The sequence below is a fragment of the Dendrobates tinctorius genome, unplaced genomic scaffold (genome assembly GCF_039654945.1).
Source record: "Dendrobates tinctorius isolate UK_male_01 unplaced genomic scaffold, ASM3965494v1 ptg000157l, whole genome shotgun sequence".
NCBI lineage: Eukaryota > Metazoa > Chordata > Amphibia > Anura > Dendrobatidae > Dendrobates > Dendrobates tinctorius.
In genome coordinates this window covers 9,813,567-9,826,858 of record NW_027361824.1, presented here as the reverse complement: position 1 = coordinate 9,826,858, position 13,292 = coordinate 9,813,567, and the positions used below count along the sequence as shown (strand labels likewise).

At 45.1% G+C, this 13,292-nt stretch overlaps 1 protein-coding gene across 1 annotated transcript; it reads right to left on the bottom strand.

The window, feature by feature from the left end:
* Positions 1–208: 208 nt before the first annotated feature.
* LOC141051469 (odorant receptor 131-2-like) lies at positions 209–1,162 on the bottom strand. Its single transcript, XM_073548393.1, has one exon. It carries the CDS (start codon positions 1,160–1,162, stop codon positions 209–211), a length of 954 nt encoding a protein of 317 aa, XP_073404494.1.
* Positions 1,163–13,292: the final 12,130 nt, after the last annotated feature.

Here is a 13,292-nt window from a genome sequence, read left to right as displayed (position 1 = left end):
CAGCACTGCAGGTTAAGCTGAAGGACACGATCAAGGTCCCCAGATGACCAAAACATTGGCCATTATACATAATGGAGCTTTATGCTGACGCTTCAATAAAGCTTCATTTCATTTTCTGATTGCCTCTCTCGGAGTGCCGTGGTTACTTTCCTCTACATTTGGGTGTCCTTCCACTACTACTGTAGCACCCTCACTGAACCGGTCGTGCTCATCTATTATATCTTGGTATTTGCCCTAGGTCACATTTATAGGCTAGGCAGAACACAAATTTTTTCATGTTCTTCTGAAATAACTCATCCTTAATTCCATAAATGAAAGGACTGAGGAACCTTGGAAGGCACATGAAGAAGCAGAAGTTGATGATTGGTAACAAAGAGGCGTATTCTTTCAGTACTATCTCTACTATGGTATAGCTGAAAGCGGCCATACATAACAATAACTGTATCGCGTGGAGCATCACCGTTTTACCAGCCTTGAACGCAGATGCCTTTCCGGAACCAACCTTCAGGGCAACTACCATGATCCTGATGTAGGTGAAAATGATGACCAGTCCAACCAGGGAAAAAGTTGAGATGTAGACAAAATCTTTGATGGCTTTTTGCACCTCGGTGAATCGTAAACTCGTCCGGACACATCTCACTTGCACGAGGAAAAAACTACTGTCTACAGTCAAAATCAAGACAATGAAGTCAGCAAGGTTAGGGACTAGACCAATTGCCCAAATTACTCCAATTGCTATGGTGGTTCTTGGCAAAGTGCAAAATTCTCCATGTCTTAGTGGGAAACATATTGCTATGTAGCGCTCCAAGGACATGATGGCAAGGCTGTATGGGGTCACCTTCATGGACGTAGAAGACACGGTGACTAGAATATAGCAAAAAGATACTGAAAAGGTGATAGGGTAGAAGGAAACTAGGAAGAGGAAAAGGCTGAAGAGCAGATATATTAGGTCGGTGATGAGCATGTGGGCGAACAGGATGTAGCGGACTTGTTCTCGAGCAGAAGAGGTGGTGAAAAAGATCATCAACATTACTGCCATAATGTAGATGAAGATCGCAAAGCTTAAAAGGGTTATAACTAAAAGGGTCTGCCGCAGGATCTCATTGTTGTTCTTGTTAACCATCAGGGTTATATTCTGCTGGGTATTTGTAATGTTTGTCATAATCCAAGGTACAAAGGCTGAAAAATAAAAGTGCAAAAATTCACCAAAAATCACAGACTTGAAAGATTTATTCTCTTCCCTTTCTTCCCCATTTTCACGTCAATATAAACCTATGAATTATTTTAACAGCTCAAAAGAAAGACACTATATTTCTGTTGTTTCTTGGCCCCTCACTGTTAATCTTGTTCTGTAGGGGTACACCGAGGCTTTCTACTTGGTCTGTTTGCCTCTCCATCAATATCGATGACTTCAGTTATCTCATCATCACTATCTGGACCATGTATCTGCAGATAACTCCCAAATCTATTCGCTCCTTACTAACGCATGACCCTGGCTACTTGTCTGTCACTATATCCTCCTCAATGCCCAACCACTTCTCAAAGCTACACATGGCCAACAATGAGCTTTTCATTGTTCCGCTATCACAATTGTTTCTCCAACACCCAAAATACTCTTATTCCTTAAAGTGGTTTTCCAGTTTGGAAAACCTTTTTTACCTTGCTGCAAATGGTTTTGCTTTGTTTTTTAAACTGTTCTTTACTTGCCCTCTCCAGGTCGAGCGCGGAGTCTCTGAGTCTACAGAACTGGACTAAATTTTCAGAGACTAAGGGTACCGTTACACTAAGCGACGCACCAGCGATCCCGACAACGATACGACCTGGTAAGGATCGCTGGTGCAACGCTACATGGTCACTAGTAAGCTGTCAAACATGCAGATCTACTCAACAATGCAGCAACGATGCGGCGATCCATATAACAACCTCGGCGGCTGTTGGGACCTTGTCACACAGCAGCTATTCTGACGACTCACGCCTGCGTCCATGAGTTCTGTGTCACCAACGAGGTCGCTTGTCGGCATCAAACACAGCGATGCATGCTGGCCAGCGGGACGCCAACGATCAAAAAATGGCCTAGGACATTGGACCACGATCAGTGATATCCAGCGGGGGGGGGGGGCGGTCGCCGCTATATGCCACACGTAGCGAGATCGCTGGCGAGGTCGCTGTTGTGTCCCAAAATCGGTAATGTTTCAGCGATCTCGCTAGCGATCTCGTTATGTGAGACGGTGCCTTAAGCGCTGGACCCACCAAGATCCCTGAAAGCTCAGTGTGTCCCACATTTACAATCCTTAAAACACTGAATAAAACTTTCCTCCCAGAAAGAGGAAGATAACAACCTATCCCATGGAGTCCTTCAACAATTCATCCACCCAACATGTAACACTTGTAATTCATTCCTTAATAATTTTCTCCCAATTTTATAAATTTTACCAGGACTTGTACCACTCGTACCTTAATTGTCTAGAGCTGCCATGCCCCTGACGGATTTTAAATATGACCTGTTCCTTTCTCCTAATATTCAGGCCTTCTAATGATCAGGACTCCAAACGATCAGGAATCTTAATGTTTAGGACTCCTATTGATCAGGTCAGGACTCATTATGATCAGGACTCCTAATGATCAAGACTCCTAATGATCCGCACTTCTAATTGTCAGGACTTCTAATGATAAGGACTTCTAATGATCAAGACTCCTAATGATCAGCACTTCTATTTGTCAGGATTCCTAATGATGAGGACTTCTAATGTTCAAGACTCCTAATGATCAGGACTCCTAATCATGAGGACTCCTAATGATGAGGATCCCTAACGATGAGGACTTCTAATGATCAAGACTTTTAATGATGAGGACTTCTAATGATCAGGACTCCCAATGATGAGAACCCCTACCGATGAGGACTTCTAATGATCAGGACTTTTAATGATGAGGACTGCTAATGATCAGGACTCCTAATGATGAGGACTCCTAACGATGAGGACTTCTAATGATCAAAACACCTAATGATCAGGTCTTCCAATGATCAGACCTCCTAATGATCAGGCCTCCTAGTTGTCAGGACTCCAAACAATCAAAACTCCTAATGTACCTTGTAAACAATTTACCTTGCCTGAATCCCATGGTTTATATTTATTACAATGCTTTTCCCAAATAATATGCTAGGTAAAGATCTACAAAAGCTCATGGTACCATATAAATAATAAAATTAAGGCTTCATCTACCCAAATTCAAGACTAAAATACATTACATGGTGACAGTGAGTTCTGTGTGGTCCTGTAGTGACCCATTGTGGACTCACCTTGATGACTATTGCCTTTGGCGAACAATTCAAAGGTGATTTTTTCCTTCCACTCAACCAGGTGTCCTTTTTCATAAAAATAGAGGACAAATAAGTCTTCTTCATAGACATTAATAGGTGCTGTGTAATTAACGTAACTTTACAATAAGAATAGAGAATGGGTTATTAGTACCTACATACAAATTTCATATACAACTTTTTAGAAAAAAAAAATCATCAAAATTTCTCCGGGAGTTAAATTGAACGTAATCAAGCTTTATAATCATACATATATTACAGCAAATCATATCCAACTGGCTTTGTCCCAAAATTTACCTCTTGGGTGAATGAGTAATATGGATGATGACCTATCTAGAAAGATCTACATGGTTTTATACTCACAGTAGAAGGGAGTCTTCTCTAATCTGTGTTTCGGGAGCAAGTAGCCTTTTCTCATCCATGTTCGTATTTATATCTTTCTAACTCTACTGAGTAATCTGCATAATTAGTCCATGTCAGCTTTATAGTCCCATCGGGTCTTTAGTTCAACGACCGCTGACTGTCATCTGTTAGTCCCATGACACATCACGTACAACTTAAGAATGTATATACGTGACTTAGCAATGTGGTCATACATGACTGCATTTAATTGCCTTTGTCTTTTGCTCATTAGACTCTTAGAAGTTTCCATTTGTTGACTGAAACACCAAACTCTGGAACATGATATGGAACTGTTGACTGAACGTTTGCCAATTTTCAACAATCTTTGTTGCCATAATGAATACAGAAAAGGAAAAAAATGTCACAGTCTACTACATGTAGAGCTCAGAAGATCTGGTGTGGTTAATGATTGGGCACTAGTTGGGGTCACCATTTATTGATACCTTTGCCACCAAGTTGTGTGGTTGGTTTCAAGGCAACATTTCTTAAGACATCTCTGAAAAAAAAAATGACCGTGGTTGACTCAACCAGAAAAAGTGAAAGTCTTTTTTTATTTCTAGTTTTTTTTCACTGTGTTGACACTGTAGTATAAGTGCCATATTAACGAGAGATACACAACTTTGAGTAGCAACTAGAGATGGGCGAATTTATTCAAGTGGTATTGAATTCAACTCAAATTTTACAAAAATATGTATTCTGGAGTGTACGGGTTTTCTGTAATTTGGGCACACAGACGCCCAGAAGTGACAACAAAACACAGGGAGGAGTTTGTAACAAACAAAGTTCTTTAACCTGCATGCTCACAAACACCAGAAGCCTGACAAACAAGATAGAAGAACTAGAAGCAGAAATATCTACAGGTAGCTATGACATAGTGGGAATAACTGAGGCATGGTGAGTTCAAAACTATGACTGGGCAGTTACCTTACAGGGTTACAGTCTGTTTAGAATGGATCGTAAAAATCGGAGAGGAGGGGTTTGTCTTTATGTAAAGTCTTGTCTAAAGTCCACTTTAAGGGAGGATATTAGCGAAGGGAATGAGGATATCGAGCCCATATGGGTTGAAATACATGGAGGGAAAAATAGTAACAAAATTCTCATTGGGGTCTGCTACAAGCCCCCAAATATAACAGAAATCATGGAAAGTTTACTACTAAGGAAGATAGATGAAGCTGCAACCCATAATGAGGTCCTTGTTATGGGGGACTTTAACTATCCAGATATTAACTGGGAAACAGAGACCTGCGAAACCCATAAAGGTAAAAGGTTTCTGCTAATAACCAAGAAAAATTATCTTTCACAATTGATGCAGAATCCAACCAGAGGAGCAGCACTTTACACCTAATACTATCTAATAGACCTGACAGAATAACAAATCTGCAGGTTGTTGGGCATCTAGGAAATAGCGACCACAATATTGTACAGATTCACTTGTCTTTTGCTAGGGGGACTTGTCAGGGAGTCACAAAAACATGGAACTTTAGGAAGGCAAAGTCTTACCAGCTGAGAGATGCCCTTAATCTGGTGACTGGGACAATGTCCTCAGAAATAAGAATACAGATAATAAATGGTAAATGTTTAAGAACATCCTTAATAGGCGCTGTAAGCGGTTTATACCTTGTGGGAATAAAAGGACAAGAAACAGGAAAAACCCAATGTGGCTAAACAAAGAAGTTTTAGGGGCAATTAACAGTAAAAAGAAAGCATTTAAACTACTAAAACAGGATGGCACCGCTGAAGCTCTAAAAAACTATAGGGAGAAAAATACTTTATCTAAAAAAATAATTAAAGCTGCCAAATAGGAAACAGAGAAGCACATTGCTAAGGAGAGTAACACTAATCCCAAACTGTTCTTCAACTATATCAATAGTAAAAGAATCAAAAGTGAAAGTGTAGGCCCCTTAAAAAATTGTGAGGAAAGAATGGTTGTAGATGACGAGGAAAAAGCTAATATATTAAACACCTTCTACTCCACGGTATTCACGGTGGAAAATGAAACGTGAGGTGAAATGCCGAGAGACAAAGAACCCAAGAAGAGGTGGGAAACCGGCTAAATAAGATGAAAATAGATAAATCTCCGGGTCCTGATGGCATACACCCACGAGTACTAAGAGAACTAAGTAATGTAATAGACAAGTCATATTTCTTATATTTAGGGACTCTCTAGTGACGGGGTCTGTTCCACAGGACTGGTACATAGCAAATGTGGTACCAATATTCAAAAAGGGCTCTAAAAGTGACCTGGAAATTATAGGCCAGTAAGCCTAACCTCTATTGTTGGTAGAATATGTGAAGGGTTTCTGAGGGATGTTATTCTGGATTATCTCAATGAGAATAACTGTGTAATTCCATATCAGCATGGGTTCATAGAATCATAGAATCGTAGAGTTGGAAGGGACCTCCTGGGCCAACCCCCTGCTCAAAGCAGGATTTGCTAAATCATCCCAGTCAACTGTCTGTCCAGCCTCTGTTTGAAGACTTCCATTGAAGGAGAACTCACCACTTCTCGTGGCAGCCTGTTCCACTCATTGATCACTCTAACTGTCAAAAAGTTTTTTCTAATATCTAATCTGTGTCTCCTCCCATTCAGTTTCATCCCATTGCTTCTAGTCTTTCCTTATGCAAATGAGAATAAAGTTGATCCTTCTACAATGTGACAGCCCTTTAGATATTTGTAGACAGCTATTAAGTCTCCTCTCAGTCTTCTCTTTTGCAAGCTAAACATTCCCAAATCCTGCAACCTTTCCTCATAAGACAGGGTTTGCAGACCGGTCACCATTCTGGTCGCTCTTTTCTGAACTTGCTCCAGTTTGTTGATGTCTTTTTTAAAATGTGGTGCCCAAAACTGGACACAATATTCCAGATGAGGTCTGACCAAAGAGGAGTAGAGGGAAATAATGACTTCACGTGATCTAGACTGTATGCTTCTGTTAATACATCCTAGAATTGCATTTGCCTTTTTTGCTGCTGCATCACACTGTTGACTAGTGTTTGGCATTCCGATACCGCAAGTATCGGGTATCGGCCGATATTAGCTGTATCGGAATTCCGATACTGATTTCAAAGACAATTTAAGCGGGCACCATCAGTAAATAGTACAAAAATATAACCTACTGGGATCACCAAATTTACATAGAAGTACTATAGATTCTGAATAAATGAAAGACTATGCAAAGAACTAATTTAGGATCACCACACTGATAACTAATAATTGTGAAAAAATCATGAATTTTATTGTACATCAGGTCATGAAACACTACACACAATAAAAACATTTAAAAACAAGGTAAGGGACTGTAACAAACAAAAGGTCCCATAGTCCACAGTATGTCCACCAACTGCCTAGACAATATACAAATCACATATAAATTACTATTTAGTAGTAGTATGCTGCTGGTTGTTCCATTTAGGTAAGACCATAGGTTGTGTCAAACAAGACCTGATACACAGCGGTTATAGTATACTCAGATAAAGTGTAATGTCATATCAAGCATAATAACTGAATAAATAACCACACAAAGAATGTGTTCAATCCCATTAGTCAATGGCTATAGCAAATCAGAAGTGAAATACTGAAAGATGCACTAGCCCTGGTTGAAGTATAGCTATACATCACCATTTCCCTATCAGGATAAGTATCGGAGTCCGGTCACCCAGTCATCCCAGTCAGCAGTCAGACAGGCAGCCCATCAGGTGGTGATCCTAAATTAGTTCTTTGCATATTCTTTCATTTATTCGGAATTCCGATACTGACTTCCGATACTTTTTTCATATCGGATACCGGAATCGGAAGTTCCCATAATGCTATGAGCCCGCTCGCTTTGACTCAGCCAATGGGAATCCTCAGAAGTGTGGGCACATCCTGTTAGGCATGTAGGCATGTTAACTATTGGCATGGCTGTGATTGGCTGCTGAAATGATGTCATGATGCACTATAAAAGCCACCGCCGCCGCCATTTCTGGTCACTCTGCAGTGAATTCAGGTAGGGACAGGCTGCTGTTGAAGACTGTGAGGGACAGTTAGAAATAGCGATTCTCAAAACAATATTGTGCTTTACCCAGGCTACATAAACCACCACTGTAGCTTTCTTTTCCCTAGCAGCAGTGTTCACAGCTGTCTGCAAGGGCTGTGTGAGTGCAGCTCACGCTGTGGAGTGGGTCCTGCAGCCACGTCTGGTTGTAGGCCGCCCAGCGTGCCTCACTGCTGCCTCATACATATTTTTCTTTTTGAGCTGCTAATTTTTCAAAAATTATATCTAGTGTGCATCCATCCGTATCCATATACGGTGGTTGCAAACACTCTAGGAGTACACAGCGGAGCCTTTCTGCAGCCTGTCAGTGCTAGTGCCCACTTAGCTGCACTGCTCACGGCTGTCTGAGAGGTCTCTGACTGTGTGTGAGTGCAGCTCACGCTGAGTAGTGTGTCCTGCAGCTACGTCTGGTTGTAGGCCGCTCAGCGTGCGTCACTGCCTCACACATATTTTTCTTTAATTGCAGCTCATTTTTTCTTCTCCTATTAGTGTGCATCCATCCATATCCATCTACAATGGTTGGTTGCAAACACTATATAGGAGTAGATAGAGGAGCCTTTTTTCTGGCTTGTGCCCTTCATCTGCAGCCAGATTAGTATTACCCAATTTTTTTGGAGCCTCATCTTTTACATTGTAGGTTACCAGCCTGCATTGTAATAGCTCCAAAAAGTTGGTGATACTATCACTTTCAAATCTTTGGTCACATCCTTTTAGTTTTTTTTCACAAAAAAAACAATAAAGTTCACCAAACACTACATTTGAAAGTTGTGTAGGCCACATTAGCTCCTATTAAAGTGTAGTCGACACACACACTTCATACAATTAGTGTTTCTTATACCTGTAACCAGCTGTTCAGGAATAAGCACACTAAGCCCCCCCTTTGTACTTTTCTGCCTATCTTTATCAGTCTAGCAAGATGAAGAAGGCAGGGAGTAAGGCACGTGGGCGTGGGCGTGGAGTTTCAGCAGGGAGAGGACGTGGGGATTCTGCAGGGAGAGGACGTGGGGATTCTGCAGGGAGAGGACATGGGGATTCTGTGCCTGTTGCGGGCACCAGTGAGTCAGCAGCCCCCAGTTTTAGCAGGCAACAGTCCTTTATGCGCAGCTTTGTAGGACCTCGCCGTACCCCACTGCTGCGGGAGGAACAAATTGAAGCCGTTGTCAGATGGATGGCAGCTAACGCATCGACTTCAATGACTTCCACATCCTCTCAGTGCCAGAGCACCGAAGAGCAACCATCTGTCTCTTCACCACCTGCCAAAGTGCCCAGGCAGTCAGAGAGCCCTGGACAGGAGCCATCACAGTCTCTACTTCTGTTCTCTGAATCTGTTGGCTTGGAAAGAGGGGGCCAGCCAAGCAGCATTCCAGAATGTGAAGAAGAGGGAGTATGCAGTGATGCGCAACTTCTTTTTCCCTCTGAATCTGAAGAGGCGGGTGGGCCAGTGCCTATGGTCAGCACACCTCAGTACGCATCAGATGATGACGAGACACAGGTGCCACTTTCTGGTGCGTACAGTGCTGGCGAGACAACCCAGGAGAAGCAGGTGTTTGAAGAGGGGAGTGTAGATGATGAGGTCCTTGACCCATCGTGGCGTGAGGAACAGGAAGGTGGTGGGAGCAGCTCTGAGGAAGAGATTCCCCAAACCGCCAAAACCGGAGGGAGAGGGAGGGGGCAGACTTGGTTGCCTGTAGCCTCCACTTCGGCACCCGTTAGGAGCATTCCTCTTTCAAAAGGCAAAACGGGCGCTCCCAAGACTTTTTTGACACAGTTGCAGATGACATTTCTTTGTCAAATGCAAGCTGTGTCATCAGAGAGTCAAAAGAGGGGAAAAATGTCAGCAACCTCAATACCACTAATATGTGGAAACATGTGCAGACCAAGCACGAGGTGGAGTTACACAGACACACTGAAGACGTAGGCCAACGTACAGCACCACCTACCACCTCTTTAGCTCGTGGTGGGGCCTCTTCCTCCAGCTCACACACAGCTGGTTCGGCTTCCTCACAGGATCGCCAAGGAAGAACCTCTGGCACTGTTGTCCGGAGACCCTGTGATATTCCACCCACAGCACCACGGCATGGGATAAAAGGCGGCCATACTCGGCAAACCATCCCCGAGCACAGGCTCTGAATGCTGGCATTGCCAAACTACTGGCACTTGAAATACTGTCATTCAGGCTGGTGGAGACTGACACCTTCCGGGACTTCATGGCATTGGCAGTCCCACAATACACCGTGCCCAGCCGCTTTTATTTCAGCAGGCGAGCCGTCCCTGCCCTGCAGAAACATGTGGAGGGAAAAATAAAACATGTGCTACTAAACGCCGTTAGTAGCAAGGTCCACCTGACCACCGATGCGTGGACCAGTAACCATGGTCAGGGACGATACCTTTCACTCACTGCTCATTGGGTCAATGTTGTGGAGCCGGGTACAGATCTGGAGAGTGGCGCTGTACGTGTTCTGCCAGCTCCACGGATTGCAGGAATCCAGTCTGTACACATAGACTCCTCCTCCTACTCAAGTTCCTCAGAAACAGCGCAGCAGGAGCCTGTTACGACCGATATGAGCACAGCCATGGCCAAACGTCAACAGACCGTACTCAAATTAATTTCTTTGGGGAATTGAAGCCACACAGCGCAGGAGCTCTGGAATGCCATCAAGCAGGAGAGCGACGTGTGGTTTGTGCCAGCGAATCTCCAGCCTGGCTTGGTAGTGTGTGACAATGGCCGAAATCTGGTGGCAGCTCTTGGCCTAGGTAACCTCACTCACATCCCATGTCTGGCACATGTGCTGAACTTGGTCGTGCAGAGCTTTCTGAGGGACTATCCGGATCTTGATGCACTGCTGCACAAGGTCCGCATAGAGTGCGCTCACTTGCGGCGTTCCAGCACGGCAAGATCGCGCCTTCCTGCTCTGCAGCGCCGATTACGCCTTCCGGAACATCGCATCATATGTGACCTACCCACCAGGTGGAATTCAGCGTTACATATGTTGGAGCGGTTGTGTGAGCAGCAGGCAGCAGTCATGGAGTACCAGCTGCATCAGGCGCAAACAACGTTTGCAACGTTTCCGTCAGATGTGACAGACTACATGTCTTGCCCTGTCAGTGTACTCCCAGATGGCTCTTCCCCCTTCAAGTTTTGGGTCTCTAAGCTGGATAAATGGCCAGAGCTTAGCCAGTATGCATTGGAGGTGCTGGCTTGCCCTGCTGCCAGTGTATTATCGGAACGCGTCTTTAGTGCCGCAGGTGGTGTACTAACAGACAGTCGCACGCGACTATCTTCCGATAACGTCGACCGGCTTACTTTTCTGAAAATGAACAAGGCCTGGATCTCTCCAGAATTTGCCAGTCCTCTTCCCGACTAAATAATTGGTTGGCAACTGTATCCAGGTCTCCTGTTGTGTTCATGCTTCTACCACCTGATCTATAATCCCTGGGCTTCAACACAGCCAGTTGTCGCTCAGATGTGTCGTCTGCACAGAGAAAAACACACTAGCTCCTGTGTTAGTGGGGTTCAGTAACGCCAGCTGCTCCCCTGCTGTGTGGACAGCAAAGTCTCCTGCTCCATCCACATTCAAACTCCTACTGATTTTTAACCGTGCTCCACTTAGGCCTCTGGCTCCACTGTCTCTAGTATTTCCCCTGGCCTCCAACCCCGCCTGTTACAGCTCTGAAGTGGCGTCTGCACAATCCACACTTGTTCCTGTGTTACTTGGGCTCAGTCACGTCAGTTGATCCCCTGATGTGTGTCTGGCAAGGTCTCCTGCTCTGTCCACATTCCCATTACTAGTAGTGTAAATGAGGACAGAGCAGGAGACCTTGCCGGACACACATCAGGGGATCAACTGACGGGACTGAGCCCCAGTAACACAGGAACAAGTGTGGATTGTGCTGACGCCACTTCAGAACTATAACTGGCGGGGTTGGAGGCCAGGGGAAATACTAGAGACAGTGGAGCAGAGGCCTAAGTGGAGCACGGTTACAATCAGTTGTAGTCTACAACCCCTATAAAACCAGCTGCACGTTGGCCTCCGCCTGCTGCATGCCTCATCCTGGGCTCCAACAACGCCAGTTGGTGTCCAGAAGTGCCGTCTTCACAGAGAAAAACACACTAGCTCCTGTGTTAGTGGGGTTCTGTAACGCCAGCTGTTCCTCTGCTGTGTAGACGGCAATGTCTCCTGCTGACTCCACATGCCCAAAACATCAGGCCTCAGCCTGCTCCATGCCTCAACCTGGGCTCCAACAACGCCAGTTGGTGTTCAGAAGTGTCGTCTACCCAGAGAACAACACACTAGCTCCTGTGTTAGTGGGGTTCAGAAACGCCAGCTGTTCCCCTGCTGTGTAGATGGCAATTTCTCCTGCTGACTCCACATGTCCAAAACATCACGTCTCAGCCTGCTCCATGCCTCAACCTGGGCTCCAACAACGCCAGTTGGTGTTCAAAAGTGCCGTCTTCACAGAGAAAAACACACTAGCTCCTGTGTTAGTGGGGTTCAGAAACGCCAGCTGTTCCCCTGCTGTGTAGACGGCAATGTCTGCTGCTGACTCCACATGCCCAAAACATCAGGCCTCAGCCTGCTTCATGCCTCAACCTGGGCTCCAACAACGCCAGTTGGTGTTCAGAAGTGTCGTCTTCCCAGAGAACAACACACTAGCTCCTGTGTTAGTGGGTTCAGAAACGCCAGCTGTTCCCCTGCTGTGTAGATGGCAATGTCTCTTGCTGACTCCACATGTCGAAAAACATCAGGCCTCAGCCTGCTCCATGCCTCAACCTGGACTCCAACAACGCCAGTTGGTGTTCAGAAGTGTCGTCTTCACAGAGAAAAACACACTAGCTCCTGTGTTAGTGGGGTTCAGTAACGCCAGCTGTTCCCCTGCTGTGTAGACGGCAATGTCTCCTGCTGACTCCACATGCCCAAAACATCAGGCCTCAGCCTGCTCCATGCCTCAACCTGGGCTCCAACAACACCAGTTGGTGTTCAGAAGTGCCGTCTTCACAGAGAAAAACACACTAGCTCCTGTGTTATTGGGGTTCAGTAATGCCAGCTGTTCCCCTGCTGTGTAGACGGCAAAGTTTCCTGCTTGATCCACATTCAAACTACTACTGATTTTTAACCGTGCTCCACTTAGGCCTCTGGCTCCACTGTCTCTAGTTTTTCCCCTGGCCTCCAACCCCGCCAGTTGCTGCTCTGAAGTGGAATCTGCACAATCCACACTTGTTCCTGATTTACTGGGGCTCAGTCACGTCAGTTGATCCCCTGATGTGTGTCCGGCAAGGTCTCCTGCTCTGTCCTCATTTACACTACTAGTAATGGGAATGTGGACAGAGCAGGAGACCTTGCCGGCCACACATCAGGGGATCAACTGACGTGACTGAGCCCCAGTAACTCAGGAACAAGTGTGGATTGTGCTGATGTCACTTCAGAGCTGTAACTGGCGGGGTTGGAGGCCAGGTGAAATACTAAAGACAGTGGAGCCAGAGCCCTAAGTGGAGCATGGTTACAATCAGTTGTAGTTTACAGCCTCTATAAAACCAGCTGCAA

Coding starts and splice junctions, on each gene's coding strand:
- LOC141051469 (XM_073548393.1), bottom strand. CDS start 1,162: ATGACAAACATTACAAATACCCAGCAGAATATAACCCTGATGGTTAAC.